We start from the raw sequence: 23,148 nt of genomic DNA, 5'->3' as shown, positions 1-23,148 counted from the left end.
CTTTTCTCATGTAGCGTTCAGGAATGGAGATGAAGTGGGACGGCTGATAATGTAACTCGCTGGTTGCCGAATGTCTCCCATAGTCTGCATACATCCACGCGCGCGTAGCGTGGAGCACTGCCCTATTTGTGTGACAAGGGTGTTGTGCCCTGTGCCCTGCCAGCAGACGTACCAGTCCACAGCAAAGAAAAGGGGGGGCCTATCTCGTGTAAGACATCTCATGCTATAAAGTACGGGCAGTTTACAGAGCTGCTGGGTGCCTGCATCCTTCCCTGCCCACAGAGGCATAAAGACTGGGACTCTTGCCTCTCAGCTTGCATTGCAGGCAGTGCTGAGAAGCTTACCAGTACTGATGTGGCCCGCTCCTGCTCACCTGGCCCTTCACACTATGTAGCTGCTGGTCTCTGATTCAAACCACTGTAATTTGCCAATGGCTAAAATGAAACAATAAGTCTTTCCTTTCAACTAGTTTTCTATGCCATTTCTACTCTGATCATTTTCTTCTCAAAAGCAGAATTTGAAATGATTGGGTTATGCCCAACGAAGGGATGGAAATTTTTGAGCCTTGCTATGTCCACGTGGCACAGCGGTGACCCAGCTGAGTTAGTCCAAGGAGATTAGCTCTGGAACTGGAAGCAGCTGGCCATATCTGTAATATACTTCACTAATGTGGATGCCCTCCCTCTGCACCTCAGTCCAGAGCATCATGATTGCACTGTGCTGGGACGTGCGGATGTGCCAGTTCATTCAGAGACCGAAGGGAGCTGCTACACACTGGTGTGGCACTGGATGCAGTTGTCAGACACTCACAGTCCTTGAGTTTCTGGCCTTGAAAAGCTGGGAGCAGAGATCTTGGAAAGATGTCTGGATGTAGGACCTTTAAAGGGATGACAAGACGTTGTACTGAATTAAGCCTCAATAAAAAAAGAATGCATGCAAAATGTTCTTGTGTCTCCAGACAAGCAGGTGTTTTCTAGGCTGGCAATTACAGAAGTACACAACACCAACAAAAGCTTCACAGCTTGCCTGAATCAATTCTTAAGAAGTGTTATCCTTTCTGATTAGGTAATGGTGTACACATGACTTGCCTCTCGCTCCCTCCCTTCCCTCCTGCAGATCTATAACCTGAAACGTGACCCCACAGTCAGTTTGGAAATCAACAAGCAGCGCAAAATCATAAAACGTGAAACAGGAGGGCAACTCGATTCATTGGGCTCTGAGCAACCATGCAATCTTGGTAAGGAAATGCGTAACTCTTGTTATAGATTGAGACTGTTATTGATTAATTGGACAGCAAGACAAACCATCTGGTGGCAGCAAGATTTGGTATTGATGTCCTTTCAGAAGGGAGAGACAACTCTGAGCTGCAAAGAACAGCTCCAGTGGAGTCCAGCCATTTAACTGTTTACCTGCCAGGCCTTTCCACTGCCAGCGCTTTCCTGGGTTTAAATATAGGTCTGTTCAGAAGTGCTGACCTTATCACCAGCAGAAGAAAAAACACTGTCAACACAGCTAGTGTGAGCAACAGTGCACGCTTCTCTGCTGAACTTTTACAATGTGTTTCAACACCAACTTGGCCGTGGTGGTTTGCATGTCCATTCAAAGCCTGCCACAGGAGAGGCTGAGACACCTTAGTGATGGGCGATTGTGAGACGTTTTGTTCCGTGAGTAGATAAATAACAATTTATGCAGGGAGTGCTTTTGGCAGTGTGGACATCTAACTCTCGGGAACTGGACTGAGATCTCATTCAATTCCCACTAGCTGCTGAACAGCTGCCAGCTCAAAATGACTTCCAGTTATTGCTGGTCTGACTTTGATTTGAAGTTGAAGCTTCAGCAAGCCTGTCAGTTCCTTCAGGTGCCTACAGCTTCTCTGGGCCTTTCCTGTTGATTTTACTTGATAGGCACGTATACAACACAGGCTGTGATGCAGCACCGTATATGTCAGGAGGTGTAACTAACACATGGGGATGCTTCCATGTTGGGATATTGTGGATTGATCTCAAGCCTTTACAAACAAGCAGCGACCAGGTAAAGCATCCTTGTGGTGTTCGCTGGGGAGCGGACATGTTTGGAACCAGGTCATTGCCATTCCTGTAGCTTGAGTTCTGATGTGACTGGCAAGGAGGAGGGTGGGCAGCTGAGAAAATGTTCCTGCGCTGCAGCTGATTGCTGCAGTTATTAATCCCAGCAGTAAAACCATGGGATTGATGTGGACTGGCAGACGAGTATGATAAAAATGCTACAGAATTACAGACCATCACCTCCCACCTTAAATCCTTATAGATACAGGACTTTTGAGCATTGACCCCATACCAACAGGTGCAAGGAGGATGGTGGTAAGCCAAGGCCTTTGCCTTAATGACAGCATAGCTGGTTGATAGGCACCAAGTCGCTTTTGTGTAGGAGGTCTCTGAAGGCGGATTTTTCCCAAGGTAACTATCAATGAATTCTTTCCACTGTCTTATGTTGGCTTTGGGCTATGCCCTACACGTGCTTCATGATTGTTACAAAAATCACAAATCCTCAGGCAAGCTCCTTTTCTTACATTGCACACTAATACATCGGCGACTGACTGCATGAAGGTTTAAGACTTAACTGATGCCTGGGGTAAGGCCTATCTCGAAATGTTACTGACATTCTCAAGCCACTGTATGAGTCCTGAAATAAGAGATTGGCAATTGTGTGTCTGTGCAACAGCAGCTTTTTGAGATGACCAGGCTGTTCTGCATGTAGCTGTCTGACCTTCTCGTCTGGTTAGCTGCAGAGATGTGATCACATCATTGTGTTTCCTGTCGGGTATGTCAGCTCAAGCTGTGTTCAGAGCACAAAGCTGCAGTGAGAGGACACTTGCAGGTGTTCCCACTCCAAAATATCCTGTGCTGCTATTGCCGACAGGCAGGGTATTTCCCCTGACAACTTACTGCATGATGGGAAAGGACCAGGCCTGTAGCACAGGTCTGCTGTGACTGACGCGCTTCTTGATTTTTAGAAGAGATTGCAGAAAATAAAATAAAAGAAATAGCTTGTTGTGGAGAGGTCACAAGTATTCTGCAAGCTTTGTACAGACCAGTGTTGGGAGCAAATCTCAAAATATGTGCCCCTAATTTCCTGCTGCATGAGGATCTCTTTGCTTTGAAGATGCCTAAGCAGAGTAAAAAGGAAACCAGTGTGCATCCCTGACGTGTTTGTGTCTCAGAAAATGTATTTCAGAAAGTTACTGTCCTGGAAAAGCAAGTACACGTGATCTCTGAACTGTCAAGCACAATATAGTAAGCGCCTCCAGCAAGCCAGACACATCATTCACTTTATGGTCTCGTCTTGAACACTAGAGGTAGCTCTTGCACACAAAGAAACCTCTCCTTTCAGCAAATAATTATCACAAAGCTGCTGCCTAATGGACAGACAGATTTATCATGAGGAAAATATGAAATACATTAAGTCTTATGTATGCTGATCAGAATTACATTTTGGATTATAAAAGCAGCTGGATTAACAGATTTCTTTGCTTGGAAGAAATTAAATGGAATAGTATCTCCTTTAGCAAACCAGCAGCTGTCCTTGTCTGACTCCTGAAATGGGGTCGCTACTGCTGTCTTGCGATCTCCAGATACATACACATAGGCATACAGCAGTTTGACAGTTCAGGGTGAGCGATCGCATCTGTGAACATCCCAAAGGATATGACAATGCTGAGTGCCTCTGATCTTCCAGTTACTTGTCTGTGAAAGAATTACTTAGAGGACTAGCAGTTGAGGGGGGTAGATATAAAATAAACATCTGTTGTGTTTTGATCTTTTCCCGTCAGATCGGCCATTGCTTGATAACCTCTGCCAAACCACTTGCTTCATATTGCCTGGGATAATCCTTCGGGGTTCAGAGCACCCACCTTATGTCGAACTGCTTGATCAGCTTATTGGCAAAGATTTCACAGTGACTGGAGTACGTCTCACTGTCCTGGATGCACCACAAGCTCACTGCATCTCTGAGACACTAAGCAGGGCGAAGTGCAGTGTTGCAGCAAAGGTATGAAACAGCTGGAGTTGTGCTTTGCTTCTTTTGTACAAAAGAAGAACCTTTTAATGCCATGCTGTGCTAAGATATCCAGGCTAGCTCTGAGCAAACTTGTTTTGGTAGCAGTGTTAGCACAGCACTGCATCTGAGCTCTAATACCGCTGGTAAGTAACGTGGGCGACGTGCCTTGCTAGCCAGTCCCTACCTTGCGTTCCTGTATCTCCGCTAGCTCGCTGACACCTAACCTTGACATCAGTATGTGTGAACGGATCCTTAATGTGAATAGCACATCCCCGTTAAACACTTTATTCCATTCGCCTATCAGTGCACAGTTGCTGCTATTATGTATGTTCTGCTGCTGTATCCTGTCTTGTTTTTGCAGATAAATACATTTTCTATTTCCCTTTCTCTAATCGCACCCCATTAATCCTCTTCTACAATGCTAAATAACCCTTCCACTTTTTGGACTGTGCCCTGGAGTCCTGGGCAGAGATTTCATTTTGCTTCTCATTTAGTTGGTGCTGACAGCTCAAGCCGCACTCCAGCATGGGGTTTGAGCAAGTGCTCACGGGGCTTAAGCATGAGACGTGCTTCTGGGGTGAGCAGACACATTGCTTTACATCAGCAAAGTATCTGGCCCAAACTGTTTTTCTCTTTGGCACTTGGTGTAGAAGCCACCATTTCAGGAACCTTACTAGGGCAAAGCAGTAAGGTAGAATATGCAAGAAAGTGCTGTCAGGAACACAGAGTAAACAAGAGGGGGAACTACTTATACTGGAAGTAGCAATCAACAAAGGGCTGTCAGAGACACACAGCAGTCCCTCTGAAAAAATACAAGCATTTGTGCTTCCAGCCTTTCAGTTGTAAGAGTCTTGGGAGTTATCTGTAATAAGAACAGGTAAGGTCTTTTCAGGTTGTGATTTTTTTAAACTGACAGCATCCTTTTGAAGTACATCTGTATAGAATAGCAATTACATCTAGCATCCAATTAGTCTAAGCGCTACTTTCTCCTCCTGCGGTTCCCCTGAGGATGCCATCCCTCTGCATACGGGAACGTGCACAGCTCTCTAGGAAGGACAAAGCGAATCAGCGTGTGGGAAGGAGAGCCATGGCAGCGGCACTGCTCTCCTGGCGATGGAAACACTTCCTCCTCTCAGAGATTAATTGCTCTGGGCAGAGCTGGCATGTTTCCAGAAGGGTCTGGCACTGCTGAGCCAAAGGTGAACATTACAGCATTTGCTTTCCCTTGCCAGAAGGGAGATGGGCTCCTTCAAGTAATAAGTGTTTCTGCTACAGTATCTCAACATTTACCATTATCTCCGTATTCCTGCTTCCAGCAGACTTAGCGACTGAATAACACACCTAAGTAACCTGCTTATTTTCACTCTGAGAGAAGGGAACAGGAATAATATTATGCCATAGGAGCGGGATAACTAACAGTTCAGGCATGATACTCTTTCAATTTGAAAGAGTCTGTTGCTTTGTGACTTTCATCCCCTCACACAGCACACAAGCAGTTATCTGTGCTGTCAGCAGTTCATCAGTGAGGCTTACAGACTTATTTAAGTGGATAGCAAAACCAAAGCTCTGTTCTTCCCTCTCTTGTAGTGTTCCCTCTTAATGGATGGTTTGTGTCTGGTGCTGGCAGCGCAGCGAGACAATGCGGTCGTTTGCTTCGACTCCCTGCTGGACAGGTAAGTGAGGACAATATCGCTTTAACAGCACTGTCTCAACCCCCTGCTAGAGAGCTTGTGATCTGAAGGAGGGCAGCTGACTCTCTTCTCTGTAATTCACTTCCAGTTCAGACTCCCATGAGGTCAGGTGCCACTCAAAGGCAACCCATTCTTCCTCAGTTATGTTGTCGTTAATGGGTCAATACCTCAGAGTGTTCCCCAGTTTCAAAGGCGTGTGTCCTATACTCAGGACCTTAAATACTGAGTTGTCTTGTTTGTTAAGGACTTGGAGTGGCTGTGAGGCTTGGTGGCGTGGTTCCACAAATGCAGGGAATTCTCTGAAATAAGGGCTCATATTGGGAATAGACCTGCTGAATCAATAAAATTCCTAGGAGAAATATATTAGCAGATTCTATGAAAAAAAAATACTTAAACGCCAGAGAGCAAAATCAAAAATTAGCCTCTTAAATAAATCACCAGAAATGCTGGGTAGAGGATGTATAAGCCTGGTAAAACAAACAGAACCCCTCTACAGGGACTGATTAGTGAAATAGAATGATTATCAGGCCAATTAACCCACTGTTTCCCAGAGGGAAAGTTTCCTTGCACAGGGGTTGGTATTTGGCAATGCGATGTGTAATTCATGCACATGGTTTCCTTTGGGAAAGGAAGCCAAGAGAGTCTTTTTTTCTGACACTTTCGGTATAGAGCAGTCCAGCAGCCACACCGATAAGACTGTCGTGACTTTGGCTGTACCATCTGGAGGACTTCCAGATAACACTGTCAATGGGACAGGAATAAGGAATTCAAGGATGCTAGAGTTTACAAGCATCAAGGGGATCAAATCCTGAACATCCAAGTTGGTAGACACCTTGGAGTTCTCGTACTTTGATGAAATGTTAGGGTGCTCAGTCACAAGGCCACACCTGGGAAGGATAGTTGGAACAAATCTCATCAGTAGCTTTTCAAAAATGTTTTTAAGCTAATGGCAAAATTTAGACGTTGCTCCCATTCATTTAAAATCACACCCTTGGCAGCCACATCCCAAACCTTTCACCCTGCAAGGTACAGCACTATGGGGAAGCAAAGAGCAAGCTACCCAAGACATTTTAGTGAGTTTTCTCCCACTCTTTCCCTGATTTACAGGAAAAAAGTGAGCTGTTGGGAACCCCAGAGATCACTGCTGAAGTTCTGGGAGAGTGGCTGTCAGCAGAGCTGGCAGCCAATACAAGATCCCCCCACCTCTTTATTTTCCCCAGGCTTTTGCTCATCAGTCATGGGTGCTGCATAACAAGATCAGCTGCAACCCAGTGCTTCCCTCTTCTGTATGCTTAACTTGATATATTTTAAGATTGCTAGTCTCAAGGCAGCACCCCCAGAGCAAACCTTGCAGTGGCTTCTCACTGCCATTCACAGTGAGCCGAGGGGCTGAGAAGGCAGCAGGGAGGAATAGGTGCCAGTCTCAGCTGCGTCTTTCACCCCTCCTCCTGGGCTGTGCCAGTGTGGCTGTCTGTGCAAAGGATAAACCTCCTTGCCAAGCTGCAAAATAGGTGTGCATAAATTATGGCTGTTAGGAGGCACTCCCAAATGGCGGGATCCACTCTGCCTCTTACCCCGGTGCCAGAACTAGTGATCGTGCAGCCATTTAAAACCAGCTGTACAAAAAAATATTTGCCTTCATGATCGATGACGCTTGTGGAAGGGAGGGGCAGCAAGGTGTGCCCAAGGATGGGGAGGAGGGGAGGCAGCGATCCTTGGGTAGATCAACTTCAGCCAACAGTAAACTCATACCCTTAGTGTATCATAAGCCATCATACTGTTTAAAATCAACTTTGCAAGTACCTTTGAAAACCCAGCCTGACTTAACTAGTGTCTCATAAGGACACTTCATGCTAAGACATCTTCATTGCTTAGTTTATAAACATTTCAAAATAACATCTGAGGTTAATTACACTTACGACTCCATCAGCAGGAGCCACGTGACCTTTCTTGTACTGAGTAAATCGCCACATATTTATTTCACTCTTACTGCCGCGGCCCAGGATTCCAATACCTGCACAGGTTCTGGCCTGCATTTCAGCTGCATTGCTGAAGCACCACGGTGTAAGAGATTATTTCACAGCCCTGGGAGTTGATTCACAGCTGAGCCACATTACTTAGGCTTTGTGCCATGGGGAGAAACGTTGCCATCTGTATGGAAGCCTGGGATATGATGCCAGAGTTGGGCTGCGATAAGAAGGAGGAATCAGGTGTTGAGAGGAACAATGTGGGCTTTGCTAGTATAACTGCTCATGGTTCAGAGCCTATTAAAGCTTTCCTAAGCCAGCTCTAGCAGTGGCACATCAAGGAGGGACATTCAGTCACTGGAGGATGTGCTGCGCAGGGCAGTTGCCTTAAAGACAGACACAGACCCTCATAACTGAGTAGTGATTATTGTTCAGCAGCAGCAGTGCCCACTCTGTCCGTTCTCTGGACATCTACGAAGGCATTATTTCTGCACCAAAGGGCAGGAAGAACAGAGAAGGGGACAAAATTTATGCAGGTGGGGGCACAAAAGCAGCCTGTGAGCTTGATTGACTGCAAAGACTGGAGCCAAAGTAGGAATCTGGGAGGGTGCCAAGGGCAACTCATAGGGCAGAGTGAAGTAAGTGTTTGGAAGAGGTGAGGGGAAGCTGAAGCACAGCCTAAGAGCAGTGGGGACCGGGGGGAGAATCCAGAGAAGGAAGTGACACAATCCTATCCGCAGACAAGGAAAAACGATGTGAGACTTACCTTTCTTGTTCTGTCAGCATCCGGTTGCCTGGATCTCCAGTATAAAGCATTTGAATTTTCCCTGTCATAACTTGTTTTTACAGCCAGATTTCCTAGCTGCAGGGTGGCAGAGGGAAGAATTTACAAGTAGATTCAAAGCAGCTCCTGGAAGAAAGGCACGCTCTGCTTTTTATGCATGACAAACTAGATTTAGCTACCTTAATAGGTGATACTGATTTAATAGTGATTACTCCTCTATGGTTGTTTGAGCTTTTAAAAAGTACTTTCCGATGCCCATGAGGTTGTTAGGACCTAACTATATTGTGCACGGTCGTTAGGAACTCACCTAGTTAACGTTGTACTGAACTCGGTAAGCAGTGTTTGACTAAAGCATGCCAAAAACCTAGCTGCATCAGAAGAAAATTGGGGTGTAGACTAGGCCTTATACCTTCCTGGTTTTAGGCAATGTAGTGCAATCAGAACAAAAGTCAAGTGTTAAGGAACTTAGCTGGATGTTATTTTCTCTGATGAAACATTCTTACCAAGTGTTAATTGCTGTTAGCAGGGAGTGATGTTATCCCTATAGGAAGCTCATCTCTGGGAGCTTTGGAGGGAAAGGAGGGGTAGAAATCAAAAAATGAACACATGAGATGTAAAATCTTGGAGCTGTTGAAAACCACTGAAGGGAAAACTGTTGCCAAGCACAATACCTGGATATGGGGGCAGGGAGCAGGGAGTGGTTTCCAAAGCCTCTGGAGAGTTTTCAAGGCTAAGACTCTGAGCATAGAGTTAGTTTAAAAGGCAATTTTGAAATTTGTATCTTGCCTTTGAATTCCTCTTGAACATGTTTTGTGGTCGACTCATGTGTGGCTTGGGGTGGACCAGAGCAAAACAAGGACTAGTGAAGCAGACCCTGCTGCTGAAGGCAGCTTAGAAAGCCCTGGGTTTTGGGGAAAACACACACATTATCTTTGTTGAAAAAAAGACCCCTGCACAGATCTAACTATCTACTTTTATGTGTATTTCCCACTGCTCCAGAGACCCCATTATGCAACAGGTCATTACTGTTTGTTTGAAGTCTTGTATTTTAAGAATCCAAATCCATTTATACAAAGCTTTGTAAAACCCAGGATTTATCTGTGTAAAGAAGTTCAGTAACAGATGCACATGGCCAGAGCTGCTGGCACAGAACATAGTCCTCCTCAAAGCTAGGTCATCAGCAGTCTCTGACAGCTTAGATGGCAAAGTAACACTGGCTTCCGTTTTTCTTTACCCGCAGTGTCTGTTGGCAGAAGCAGTCAATCCTGGACACTGCGCAGCATCTCCTTTATCCCCAAAATGAGAAACAGGTAAGTAGAGAAGTTTATGGTACATATATGTGTCCTTTGTGCCCTGTGATGAATGAAACTTGTCGAAATTGTTTGAATTTTAGAAGAAAATTTCAATTTGTATGAGACAGAGGTGGTGCCTCATTACAGCCCCAAGCCTGGGCTTATACTGAGAGCCCAGCACGTGGTGGAAGGTGGGACCAAAACCTGTCAAACTGTCTTCCACATTACACCAGTGGCACTACTTTGAATCAAAATATTTTGAGACTTTGATAAAGATTCAATATTTCCTGTAGATGTCAGTTACTTTTTATGAAGAATCAACACTTAGTAAGAGATCTGTGATACTTGTCAAAAATAAGTGACAGGAAATGTTCATTCAGCCCTACTGCCAAGCTGGCATGTGTCCTATATTTCGGAAGTTATGTTTCAGAGGCCCAAGTCCAAATGGAAGATGAGAAATTAAGCCATTAGCCATTCCAGGGATGGGCTAGCTGAATATTTTCTCAGTAGCTGATGCCAAGAAAGGAAACACTAAGCTCCAGGTTTTTAAAGACACGTGGGCATCTAATGGGAATAAACTGCACAAACACCTTTAAAACTCTGGCGGTAATCATCAAAATTTAGTACAAAACAAACAAGAGATTTGGATATAGGAGGCAGCGCCTGAAGAGTTAGAACTCGGAGGTGTAAAAGAATTGGGGAGAATGAGGAACAGTAGCAAGTGGACAAGCCTTTCCTGTGAATCCCTTTTGCTTCCCAAGAAAACCCAGCAGGAGAGTGAGATGTGTTTGTAACCTCATATAACATATCAGAGCTGCTGCCTTCAGTACCAGGGCTCTAAGGATTCGACCTTAAAAGACACAGAGCCCTCTCTGAAGTCTGTGTTCCTGCTTTTAGCACAGGCAAAACTACCCCAAACTTCCCAAAAGTCATACAGCTGCTGTTTTCAGCAGCTTTCCCTAAGGCGCAGTAAAATTCCCCCCGGGCGAGGCTGGGATTGTACGCGCTGCAGTGCCTGGGAAGGTCTGCCTGCACAGCTCTGTGATAGCTGCAAGGCTGTCATAGCACAGCGCTTACTGCTGCCAGGGTGCCAGGCTGTTGCCAAGTAATGTGACAGGGCAGCAAGTCCAGGCTCTCTTCTGATTTGCTTTGAAAAGGACATTACATATCTCTGGCTGACATAAAATCCCTTCTGCTTCACGGCTATGGGGAATCAGCCTATCGGAAAGAGGCTTATGGTACTTTCTGTGATAGATAAGAGAAAAAGCAAATATGCTCAGCCCTTCTCCCTCCTTCTGGCAGCCTGGGCCACTGAATCAAATCCCTCTGGCGCTGGTGGAAGCAGGGGCTACCCACAGCAGTTCAGAGTTTAGACCACGACTCTAGTCCTGGGCCGGTGGTGGGTGCAGCATTTCTCATTGTGGGTTACAAGAAGCACAGCAGCAAGTAATGTTTATTTTCAAATGGGCCTTTTGCTCCAAAGTTCAGGCTAGGTTTAGAAATCACAGAGCAAGATCTGAGGAGCAAGCTCACCAGGGAATGATTGTACCTCAAAGGATGTCCCTAGAAACGATGTTTGATCCTCTGATCTCTTGCTAATGAGTTTTTGAAAGGTCAGCCAGGCTTTCCAGGTCAAAGCTAATGAGCAACAACATGATAGCAGGCAAAGTTCAGGAGGGTTAAATGAACATGGATTTCAAATCCTCATGGTCTGAGCAGAGCTGCAGGGTTTACTGGTGGAGTAAAGCCATGGAAGTGAAAAGGAATTTCATACTTGCTCCCTGTGTGATTTGGGACTAGGCAATAGGATGAGAAATCAGCTTTCCAAACATGGACTGTTTCAGTGCTGACATCTGTGTCTGGGCTGGTTGTCTTGCCTCCTTCTGCAGTCACTGAGAGAAGCAAGCATTTCTATAGCACTTTTCACCTGCCCTGTATGAAACATCTGCCTTAGGAGCAGATGAATTCATGCTTTGGAAATTCCTTATTCTCAGGCAGTGACCCTGCAGGTGCCTGCTCCCCGTGCAGGCTTCTCTTGGGCACACACATTGCAGTGCCCGTCTGGAAGTGTTAGAGCCACATTTTGTTGGTGACGCCCTTAGGGGCTGTTGAGCTTCCAGAGGGCCTCTGTGAGGTGGTCCGAGATGTCCCTGCACCTGGTCCATACCCAGGCTGGAACCCCCCCAGCAGTGAGAGAGCTGTGCCTGTGTCAGGGAGTGCTGTGCTCAGCCTCACGGCTGGGATGTCCTGTGCCTGAACAGTTTCTCCTCACGTGCAGCTCCGCACGGTGGCTGGGATGAGATCGTGAGGCTGGGGTGGCCGTCCCTCAGTGAGGGTGCAGCACGTCATTGACCTGCCACCATTAGCGGGTCAGAGCAGGGAGACGGCACGGTCTCTGCACAGCCGTTCCTCCGTAGGAGCCCACGGATGTGCAGTTGAACCTCCGCCGGCGGGCAGCGCTAATCCCTCCACTCTGCTTGGAGGCCTGAAGCTGTTGCCAGCAGCCACAATGGCTGCTCCAGCATCTCCCTCCCTGCAGAGATAGATGAAACCTTGGGACTGGAGCAGAGCGACACAGGGAAAACACAGCCCAGCCACTCTTGGCATGATCCTTAGCCCCTCAGCAGCAGGCAGAAGGGCTGGAGTCCTATCAAAGAGACTTAAAAACCGATGAGGAGAAGCAGAGGGCTGGCAGGAGGAGGGCCCCAAGGGCTGTGTGGGGTGGTCTGTCAGCACAGCATGTATAATGCTTTAGAGGAACATGGTGTTCACTAGCACAGTCAGAATTGCAGACGTCCTGAAGCCCTTGGCGCTAAGCTGGCCTCCCCATCTCTGAAGCAGCCATGCCAATAGAGCTGCACAGGCAGGAGGTTTGGGAAGGAGAGGCAGAGCAGCCGGGGGAGGGAGTTAGATTTCCCTCTTGGGACTTTGCGTGTTGTTGGTTTTCTTCAGTTCCTTAAAAATGTGAATCTTGAGAACAGCCAAACAGTGGTTACAACTAGCAGGCATTTCCCTGCTGTGGGACTCTCATAGCCACCCCTGTGCTGGGATTAATTCAGCCTGGTAAACATCCTCACTATGCTGCCTGCCTGCAGCACGCACGACAAATCTACCTCTGAAAAGAAGTTTCTTAGCGATGCAGAGAAATTACAGCTCTCCCCCATCCCCTTCCTTCTTTTCTCCCCAGGCCGAAGAGCTGCTCTGTTGCCTTTTTGACTCCCTGACATCTGAGAGCATCCACCGAATTGAATCCCGGGATTGCTAACCAAGATGGTCAAGGCCCCCAAGCAGCCCACGTGTGGATGCCATTGTGGGTATCTGTGCGGATGGACACACAGGGGATTCCCAGCCTCTAAGAGCACTGATATTTGTTTGTCATTAAAACATAAAGTCTGAAGTATGGTATTAGCATCAGTAAGATAAATGAGAGTGGTGGGAGGAAGGATCAGTGCCCAAGAACAAACTTTTCTGAACCGTAGCTGTGGTTTCTAGTGGAATGCATTCAGAGACAATCTGCTTGCGTTCATGGAGCAAGGTTTGGAGCATTCCTCTGGCTGGGAAAAACTCAGAAAGTAAAGTAAATAGGGGCAGGGGTTCGCTGCTGTCTTTCTCTCAGGTGCCTGAGGACTCCATTTTTCCCAGGCCCCAAAGACATTATGGAAAAACTCCATTTTCTTCTGCTACTATGTTCTTTGAACCAAAGACAAAACCACAGTAAATAAAATGGAAATAGTCTGAGGGAAGGTTGGATCCCTGGAGACTTCAGTACACCAGGTAGAGCCGTTGAATAAGATTAAAAGCCAGACAGCTTAATGCTCACTTGCCTCTGCTCCGGCAGCCTGTTACCACCGTCTCTGCCCAGCCCCAGCTCACTGCCCTCCCAAGGGCACCCAACCTGCCTCTTCCTCCTTCTGCTGCAATTCCTCCTTGGCTGAGTCCTTCCTATGAGCTGTCTGGCAAGTAAGCTGGCGTTAATACCAAGGTCCTCAGTCTTCCTGGGACCCACTGGGCAAATTCAGCTCCTTTGGTGAAGACTCCTCTCAGCCCAGGAGACCTCATGCTCCTGTCTGCCCTGCTGAGGCAAAGACTTAGACATGCGCGTGCATCCAGTTCTGGATATCACAGACGTGGCGAGAACGCTCCCTGTGCATTCTCCAAGTGGTATTAAGGCCGATCAGCGTGCGGCTGGCTGGCCAGCCCTCCTCTGGGTGCTGCTGGCAGGGTGAGCACAGCCTTTCCGTCCGTGAGAGCCTGCTATGAGTCCTTCTCCTCCCCAGCCATTAGCTCACACAGACTGTGAGAATTCAACACCTCTCAGATCTCTGTCCCCTTTCAGACTAGGCTGGAAGTGTCCATTAAGTCCAAAAGCTGGTAAAGGTCTGGCCCTGCAAGCTCTGCTTTCTCAGCTGGTAATAGTCCTGCCTCAATCTCTCCCCTTCTCTAAGCTACCTTGAAACAGCAAAAAGAGATTGTCGCGGTCAGCTGGGTGAACAGGGGACACGGACAGGGGACCTCGACAGCAGTTCGGTGTCAGAACTTGGAAGTACCCTCCAAACCTCTGCACCCTGGCACCGTTCTGCCTGGACAGGCTGTTTGGGCTTTATGGTCCGAACGTCTCCTGAAGAGAAGCTCCCGAAACGCCCAACTGGGAGGGAAGCAGGCAGCTGCCCCAGTCCCCCGGGAAGATGGGGTCCTGGGAGTCGGCGTGATGGAAAAGCCTGCTCGGCTCCTGCAGCTAAGTAGGCCATTTCCTGCACTCCAGGCGCATTTCTGTCATGCTTGTAAGCCATGTACAGCTTTGAAACAAATGAAAATCAAAAGGATCCACCCCCAGCACTCGGGGAATTTGATCTGAAAAAAGAAGCGTGTTGGAATAAAACGCAGCCAGATAGCAGCTGAAACACAAGGCCTGCAGAGCGACGTGCAAGAAAGGGGCACGCGGGGCCAGCAGCAGCCCTGCATCCAGCCGGCATAGTGGCACGCGGGCCACCGGTGCCATGTCCAACTCGCCTGGGCCCTTGAATGCGTGAAAAACGGGATCACAGGGAGCTGGACATCAGGAGGTGATGCTCTGGTGACTGGCAGCAGTCAGCCTGGGGCGGTGACATCCCGTTCGGACACCCCTGGCCCGGTCTGTGCTTGCCAGCAGACAGGAGCTCTCCAAGCTTCGCAGCAGGAGTTGAGCCTATGACTTAATTCGCCATGCAACAAACCAGGGCCCGGCACAAAAGGCACCCCGTACCGCATCTCCTGCCAGACAGCCCCACTGCTGAGGCTTGTTCTTTGTGAGCCTTCATCCACCAACACACAGACCCGTGCCTCAGTTTCCCATGCATGAAATAGAGGTAACAGTTCTGCCATGTCCCCCAGGCACACCAGCAACATCATAAAAATGGGGCAGCACCCAGATATTTTTGAGCGAGAGGCTGCTTCAGTGTCTTTGATTCCTATTTTGAAGCCCAGCTAATTAGTCTCGGCGTAATAAACTAGCACGCCCTGCACAGAGCAGGGGAAAGAATCATCCTCTGATATTTCCAAAATGCCAGGATTCCATAAATAACCTTGCCAGCCTTTCCTCCCAGAGCACCCCACTCCTCTCCGGAGAGCTGACAACCAGGAGCACCACGGACCCTGCAGAAATCAATCCTGTCACCCCACTGCCAGCTCCAGCTCTGTCAAAGGGAGCTGCAGCTCACACGCTGTTTTTCCCTGCAAACTGCCACAAGGCAGCCAGGATTAGCTAATCAGAGCTGAGGAGCAAATTAATGATTGCTAGAACTAGGAGAAAGGCAGATTTGATCGGAGATTGCCAGCTTTGCAGCTGGCTCCTACTTGCAAACAATTCATTTAGATTATGAAAGCAAGAAATTGAGTATAAAACCCCCTAGATTGTTTGCTTCCTAGAGAAAGAAAAGAAAAGAAATGGAATTTAGATTAAAAATTATGCAGAATAGTATTAATTCCCCACCCTCTTTTTGCCTTCCCTCTTGCTGGAAAACCAGAGCTAATCAGAATTTAGCATTGTTCTGCTGCCAGTGTCAGAGCTGCCTCAATGGAGGAGAGATAAAATACAGTAGGTAGCATTTTGCGTTAACTCCTTAGGGTCCTGCGATAAGAAAGATGGGAGCACAGTGCCCGGTGCCGATCTCCCATTTTCCCAGTGTGCTCCGGCCCGATCATCGCCTCCCTTCAATAGGCAAGCGCCTCGGGGTGCAGAGCAGCTCCTCATCCCTTGCTGCACCCCAGCACCCTCGGGCGCGGGCTCGTTGTGTTTATTGGCTGCGCGGAGAGCTCGGTAGCGCTCACATGAGCCCTTCGCTCCGCCTTACAGCAGATCAGTGTCCTGAGGGATGCAGAGGTGCTGGGTGCTCTTCCCTATCGCGGGCACAGGCAGCGGAGAGCTGCACGCCTGTCCTAGCTTTCTAGCTCTCTGTGTTCCCCTTTGTGCCAAGGACAGATTTAAGTAATTATCAATTAGGCCTAGAAATCGCTACCTGGCTGCCACCAGCAGCAGCGGGACACCGATATCAAGCCGGGTGAGCGGAGGAGGGCTGCAACGGTTCCCTTATCAGCACTAAGCAAGGCGCACGCAGGTGACCCTGCGGTTCGCAGGTGGAGGAGCTCCGCTGGCAGCCCATCTGCGCTCTGCCAGGGAGCTGCAGGAGCAGCTCATCCCCGGGTGTGCCCTTCTGCAGGCATCCCTGGGTCAGGGTCGGCATCCGGCCGCTGCTGGGAGGGGTGGGTGACGTCTCTCTGCTGACCCTCCTTCAGCCGCCAGACTGCAGCTGCTCGGAGGTTTTGCAATCCGACCAAACTGACTCTTCCACCTCCCCCCTGCCGAATTAAAATGACAAGGAAAACCCCAAAATAAAACTAATCACCTCAGAGCAAAACTTGTAGGTATTTCACTTTGATGTCCCCCATCAACCTTACTTTTGCTGTATTAAGCAGATTTGAAAACATGCGACACCTGGAATTGAAACAACCCCCTAACATCAACGTGTGGATTTGATTTGGGCCAGAATAGTTCTTTTTTATTTATTTTCTTAACATTTACCTTCACTCAAAAAAAATTGTTTCTGCTCCAGCCCTATGCACGTGAGCCCTGCTGAGCACCAGGGATGTCTCACATCACCGCTCAGACCTGCCAGCCTGAAAATCGCTGCACAGCAAACAGGATTTACTGCCCTCCCCGTGAACTGCATAGGCACGGCCTGGAAATTGGGCGCTGGTTTTCATCTCTGGAGGCCCACGGCTGGCTCGGGAAGCAGGAGGAGCTGATGGACCTGCTGGAGCTGTCGCCAGATCGGCTGTCCTCGCCGGGCTGGATGATCTTGTTCTGCACAGATCCCATGCTCACAAATATTTGCCTTGCTCTAGCTGGCATAGCCATAAGCACCTCTCTCTTGGCCAAATCTGCCGCTGTTGGATTTCCAGGTGTCTCTGCATCTAGAGGGCTTGCTGGGTCACCACACAAGTCCTGGCTATGCTGGAGAGCTGAAATGCTTTTGGGCATTAGTGAGGGCAGCGGCCAGCATGCGGCTATGGCAGGGGTGGTGGCTGGTCCCCGCCGGGGAAAGCATGTGCCTCCCCATCGAATTCCTGGGGTGGGATCAGGACCTGGGCTCTAGTCCCAGCTCTGTCCCATCGGGCGGGCAGTGGCCCCTCTCTGTTCCTCAATCTCCATCTTCCCGGGGCACCATCTCCCAGGCCCGTCGCAGCAGGAGCCGCTGATTAATTGGTACTTGGCAATTCCCCGTTGACAGGGGCTGGAGGAGGACAAAGGGCAGTTTGTCTGCAAGGCTGCAGGCTTTGATAAAGCGGGGCCGGGGATGACTCAGATGTGGGTAATTAAACTGGTTGGAACAGCGGATGGCTCAGGCAGAAACACCAGCCCGGTGGGCGAGGAGCTTTTAGAACTGCTCTAACTGGGTCATGCAGACCAGTTGTGCGGGTTCACCTGGCCCTGGCGCGGCCACGACCCGATGGCAACACCAGTCCGAGTCCCAAAGACCGGACGGGTTTGCTCCGTTAGAGCAGGGCAGAGGCTCTGTCCGGACAGTTTCACACGGTGCAGGGTTAAGCTGGGGGCTGCTGGTACTGCAAGTGCTCCTGGGGAGCTCAGCAGAGGGGCCGTAGGTAGGTGGGTGGGTGGGTCTGTCTGTCTGTCTCCATCCACCCATCCATCCCTGCTCCCAGCATGTAAAACCATCATACACCCAGGTCCTGCAGGAGAAGACCGGCTGGGTTCCTCCTACCCTTGGCTCTAAGACCCATCACAGGCTGGGATTGGCCTGGGATGCAGGGACTCCTGGCCAATCCCCCGCTGCCCTGCTGTCTCTGGCCAATCCCAGATTTCCCTGCTCCTGCTCTGGCCAATCACATGCAGCTGCAGCTGCCAGGAGGGGTATATAAACCCTCAGGGTGGGCCAGGGGCTTGTGCTGGTGGGGCTCTGCTGGGCTCCAGGGTTGTGTCTCTGCCTCGGGGCTGTGCCTGGCTGCCCTGCCAGGTGAATGGATGGGCTGGGGGTTACCTCCTGTACTGACCCCCTGGAGTCCTCCTACTTGAAGACCTGTGTGATGTTTGCAATTTTCCATCCATCAGGAACCTTGTGGTGTTTGCCATTTTCCATCCATCAGGAACCTTCTGAGGTCCTTGTGAGCTTTCAAAGATGATTTTGAAGATGAAGACTCTCTTCTCCAGCAAGATCACCAAGTCGCCACAGCTGATCAGGATCCTCAGGTGGCTCCCATGGATCTGCTTGTGACCAGTTTGCCCAAGACCTTCCTCTGCTGTGGGTGATGCTCCATGTTTGGTGACTCTGGACTGAAGCTACCCTGCGCACTGCGGCAGACCCTGTTATGGATCTAACAGAGGAGATCTCAATGCTGCCGTGTCCTGGCTGACCTGTCTGGCGCTGAAATCTGGGAGACTTCTTCAACTGACTTAGAGAGGGAAGGATGGAGCAGGGCAGGGCAGAATGGATGTCCCTGCCCTCTGCCTCAGCTGAATGTTAGCCCCCGGCCGGCAGCCGCTGCCTGGGGCCTTGGAGAATGCATTTAGCTTGCGCTACCCAGCTGCAGGCGCTCACATGGCTGTGAAGCTCTTACTGCAAGACAGCTGCATTTGAGCGGTGACTTGGGTGTGGGACTCATCCTTTCCAGTGCTCTGGCAGAAGATCCTGAGCTGTTTGTGGCTGTGCACTGAGATGCTGATACCCTCTCAAAGCAGACCGGCCAGTGAACGTCTACCTGAGAGCTGTGCAGACCTGCAGATCTGGTCTGCAGTGGACTGGGCTTACTCCATGGTAGAGCAGAGGAGGCTTTGCCATGAACAGGTTGCTCCCAAGAATGGCTGTGGGTTGTCTCCAGTCAAAAGCTGGGTAATGACTCGGAGCTGGATACTTCATGCCGCAGGGAGTTCGCTGTAAGACTAATGTGACTGTTGTGCTCGTTCCAGTGTCTGACCCCATGCCTGTCCTTCTACAAGATCCAGCCTCCCTCGGGAAGCCTTGAAGCCAGCCAGCCAAGATGACGTTCAGTTCCTGACCCTGCAAGCAGACAGAGAATCCTGGTCTGCTTCAGCCAGCTAGAGCTGGTGCCAACCGAAGTGCCCCTGGGTCCTGCAGAGCTGCTTCTCACCCCCGAAAGGAGATATCCAAACATGTGGACCTGAACGTAATGAACGGTGATGCTATGAAGCAAATTAAAGACCACCAAGAAGCTCCTGACCGCTAAACTACCACTGTCTTCTGGATATCTGCTGCTGAACTTCTCAAATAACCATAGACTGTATTCTGATGCCCAGCCTCCAGAGTCTCTCAGCCAGCACGTCTGGCAGCCTCCAAATGTTGAAGTCCCCTTGGACTTGAAGCCAAGCAAGTGTCCCAGGCTTCTTGTGGGTCAGCCAGCCAGGTAGTCCTGCCACGAACAAGTTACCCTGGCCAGCCTCAGCAAGCAATACCCGTGAGGGCAGATGTGACTGAGGAGCTCTGCAGAGCAGGACACCGTGGTGCCCCGTCCGGTGGGGAAATTAGACCTTGGTCCTTGGGACAGGGTCCTTACAGTGCTCCTCAAACCAGGCTGGGGAAGGGTCAGTCCCTCCAGTGACTGCAGATGTGTCACAAGCTGGAGCGAGTCCAGCAGAGGCTGAGGGAGCTGGACCTTCTTCAGTCTGGAGAAGAGGAGGTTGAGGGAGGGGATCTAAATCGCTGTCCGGGATCCAATGCTGGGAGCAGAGAAGATGGGGAGGTGCAGAGCAGAGGGATGAGGCGGTGGGTGCAGGCTTCAGCAGGGGAGGTGCTGGTGGGCACAAGGAAAAGCTGTTCAGGAGGAGGCTGATGCAGCCCTAGGAGAGGGACCTGAGGCCGCCTTCAGTGTTTGCCCTGCTCCGCGCAGTGTCCTGTTGCCCCTCCAGCCCCTGCTGCTTCAGGTGGGATGCGGCTGTCCCTTGTACGCTGGCCTTGCCCTGTCGTGGGGTCCTGACCCAGCTCCAGCCCCAGGGGCACGAGGATGACCCAAATTCCTCTGCCTGCCTTCACGGCAGTGCGGTGGGGGGGAGCAATGCTTGGGAACTAAACCCTCTCTAAAGCGGCTGGAGGGACGAGGCAGTCCTCCTGTCTCATCTGCAACCTTTTCTCCCAAAGCCTCTTCCCGGTGTGGTGTCTTCAGGGCTACAAGGTGATTAACATCCATTTTAAGCATGTTCCAGACATGTTCTGGATGCCTTTAACCCTGAGGTGTTACAGATGGCTTACAAGTTGGGCTCCATTAGCGGTTGTATTCACTGTTTATTAAAGCTTCTATTAATCTTGTATTAATGCTTTTCAAAGGGGACCTTTCTGGAGGTGTGGCAGCCTCTGAGGTGAGGAGCTCAGTCGCTCCCCAGCCCAGGGCTACCGATGTCAGCGAGGGTTTAGCTCAGGATCTTGTCAGGCTGAGAGCCGAGGTCTTGTGAGGCTGCTGAGAGCGAGAGCCGCCCGTGATGATGCTCTAATTAGCGAGGGGTAACGCCGGGCCCAGAGACCCCCGTGCCTCGAAAGCTGGGGTGACTGGGGGAGCAGGGCTGCGATCCAGGAGCCCACCACCCGCCCTGTGGGAGGACAGGAGGGGTTTGGGGGAAGCCGGGGGATGTTGTGTCTAGCAGAAGGATGCTCTGCCAGCCGGGACCCTGCCAAGCCAGAGCCGGCAGGAGCTGCCGCTCTGCAGCCGGGCGGCTGGGGCAGAGACCCGCCCGCAGCGGTGCCGGTTGTGCGTCGCTCGGTTACGGCACACGCCGGGGTTTTGAATGGGCACATCCTCGCGTGAGAAGCAAAAGCCTCTCCCGCCGCCGCCAGCCCTGTGGCTTTCAGAGGGACGCGAAGGAAGGTCTAAATCGGGAGGAGCGTGGACCAGCGCCCAGGAGCCAGCCGTGGGCTTGGGGTGCTGCCCGTGGCACCCTGAGCTGGCGGCTGGGTCTGAGGGCATCCTGAGCCGTGTCCGGGCGAGGCGGCGGTGGGGATGGCGGAGGTCTCCCGTCCTTGCCGCGGCTGGGATGCTGCAGTTGTCATGGCAACGTGAGAGGCCTGCGGAGCCGCAGCCTGTAACCCAACCGCTCGGGTGGCGGGGGGGGGTGCAGGGCTGGGTGTGCTCCCCGTCACCTCCCCTGGGCCCTGGCACCTCACCGTACCCCAAAATTGTGATCAAAAAGCTGACAAACCCACCCATTTCTCAACAAAAAGACCCCGGTGAAAAATACTGGGTTTTCTACAGGGAGAAACACCTTTGGGTGAAAAAATGTGTCCAAACCCGTTGCAGGAAGCACGCAGCCAAGTGGGAGATGCCGGCAGCCTCCTGCATTCCTCTGCCCGGCGCCGAAATCCTGCCGGCCAGCTGAGGCTGGAGCAAAGGCAGTCGGCACCCGGCAGAGTTTGGCCCAGAGCCATTCCCGGTGGGATGTCCATGGGGCTGCTTCCACCGGGCAGCGACCGGCCCATAGATGGGCTGCGGAGGATGGGATGGAGGTGCAGCCAGCTCCCCTCTCCCTTTGTCCGAAGGTGGCTGGATCTGTCACACAAGGTCACCTCTCCCTTCTGCCACCAGCCCTGGCCCTGCTGAACCATCCCACGTGGCACGGGGCTGGATTTTTCCCCACCTCAGGACAGCTTTTGCTGCCTGGCTCCGGCAGCTTGTCCCTCTCAGGCCATCAGGCTTTGACTGACACCTGTCCGTCATCTCCCTGGCAGCCGGAAACGCGGACAGCGGAGGGGCCCTGCGGAAAGGACAGGCAGGGGACGAGCCCGAGCGGGGTCCCCTCTGTAGGCAGCTCTGCAGCCGCCGGGAAGGGCATCGGGCTGCCCTGGTGCTAAGGCAGACCCCGCTGCGGCAGCATCCCTGAGCAGCGGCTCGTGCTCTCGCTCACTGCGCGGCGGCCTCGAGCTCGCCCCATTTTGCTCGGGCGCTGGGTAGCACATGAGTCACGTTTCCTTCCTCGGTGCCGTTGCTATTTTTGGAAACTCTTGAAAGCGGATCAGCCCTAAGAAGCACATTTAATGAATACTCTCGCCACGCCGGGCTCGCGTTCCCCCCCCCCCCCCCGATGTCTCCGTGCTGGGGAAGCCGCCGGCGGCCCAGACCCTGCGCTCCCCTGCCAGCTCGGGATGCCCGAGCGGTGGGCCTCATCCTGCAGCCCCTCCTGAATCATCGGGGAGCTGAAGCGGCATCTCGGTGGCAAAATATTTCCTTTTAAAGGGCTTGTTTGGGGTTGGGGGGCTTTTTTGGCAATGCCGGCTTGGCATTGATTATTTGTGCTCCAAACGAGTGGATCGTTCAGTTATTTTTACTCTCAACCCCCAGTATTTTAGCTGGGGCTGCGGTGGCTCACTTAGCATCTCTAAGCAAAACCGGGCAAAATTCAGCTCCAGAAATCGAGAGCTGGATGAAATTAGAGGCGGGCAGGCTTTGCTGCGGTCAGCACCTCCTGGCCTTCCCAGCTCGGGAAGGATCTGGTTTTACGGGACACCAGCGGGGCTGGACCTGCCGCACCCGCCCTGCATCCAGCACCCGCCCTGCATCCAGCACCCGCCCTGCATCCAGCACCCATGCCGTTTTCACACCTGCCACCCTGTGCCTCTTCCCTCCGGCCTCGCGGCCGGCTGGAGGAGCTGTACGGATCTATGAGTTATTTCCTTTCGGAGCCGTGCCCGCGCTGCTCATCCATCGCTCGGGGACTGCCCAAGGTCAGCAGCCGCGGCGCCGGGGCGGCCGCCGTCCCAGCCAAACCCGGGAGCAGACGCAGAGGGGACGCGGGCAGGCGATGGCTTTGCCAAGCTGCCGCTTTTGCCACATTTTTTGGGTCTGAAGGTTTCACCTGGAGACAAGCAGCCCCCGCCCTCCCGCGC

General features: G+C 51.1%; 1 protein-coding gene across 1 annotated transcript in view; it reads left to right on the top strand.

Annotated features, from left to right (window-relative positions):
* Nucleotides 1–13,160, top strand: part of DNAAF8 (dynein axonemal assembly factor 8) — a 94,395-nt gene extending 81,235 nt beyond the window's left edge. Inside the window, exons 28-32 of the mRNA XM_075165849.1 lie at nt 1,117–1,237; nt 3,809–4,026; nt 5,623–5,708; nt 9,718–9,787; nt 12,957–13,160. Coding sequence (XP_075021950.1) covers nt 1,117–1,237; nt 3,809–4,026; nt 5,623–5,708; nt 9,718–9,787; nt 12,957–13,034 — 573 coding nt within the window. The 3' untranslated portion in view covers nt 13,035–13,160. The remainder of the gene's footprint in view (nt 1–1,116; nt 1,238–3,808; nt 4,027–5,622; nt 5,709–9,717; nt 9,788–12,956) is intronic.
* Nucleotides 13,161–23,148: the final 9,988 nt, after the last annotated feature.

Source organism: Calonectris borealis, chromosome 16, assembly GCF_964195595.1.
Source record: "Calonectris borealis chromosome 16, bCalBor7.hap1.2, whole genome shotgun sequence".
Taxonomy (NCBI): Eukaryota; Metazoa; Chordata; class Aves; order Procellariiformes; family Procellariidae; genus Calonectris; species Calonectris borealis.
This window is presented reverse-complemented; position numbering and strand designations above follow the sequence as displayed.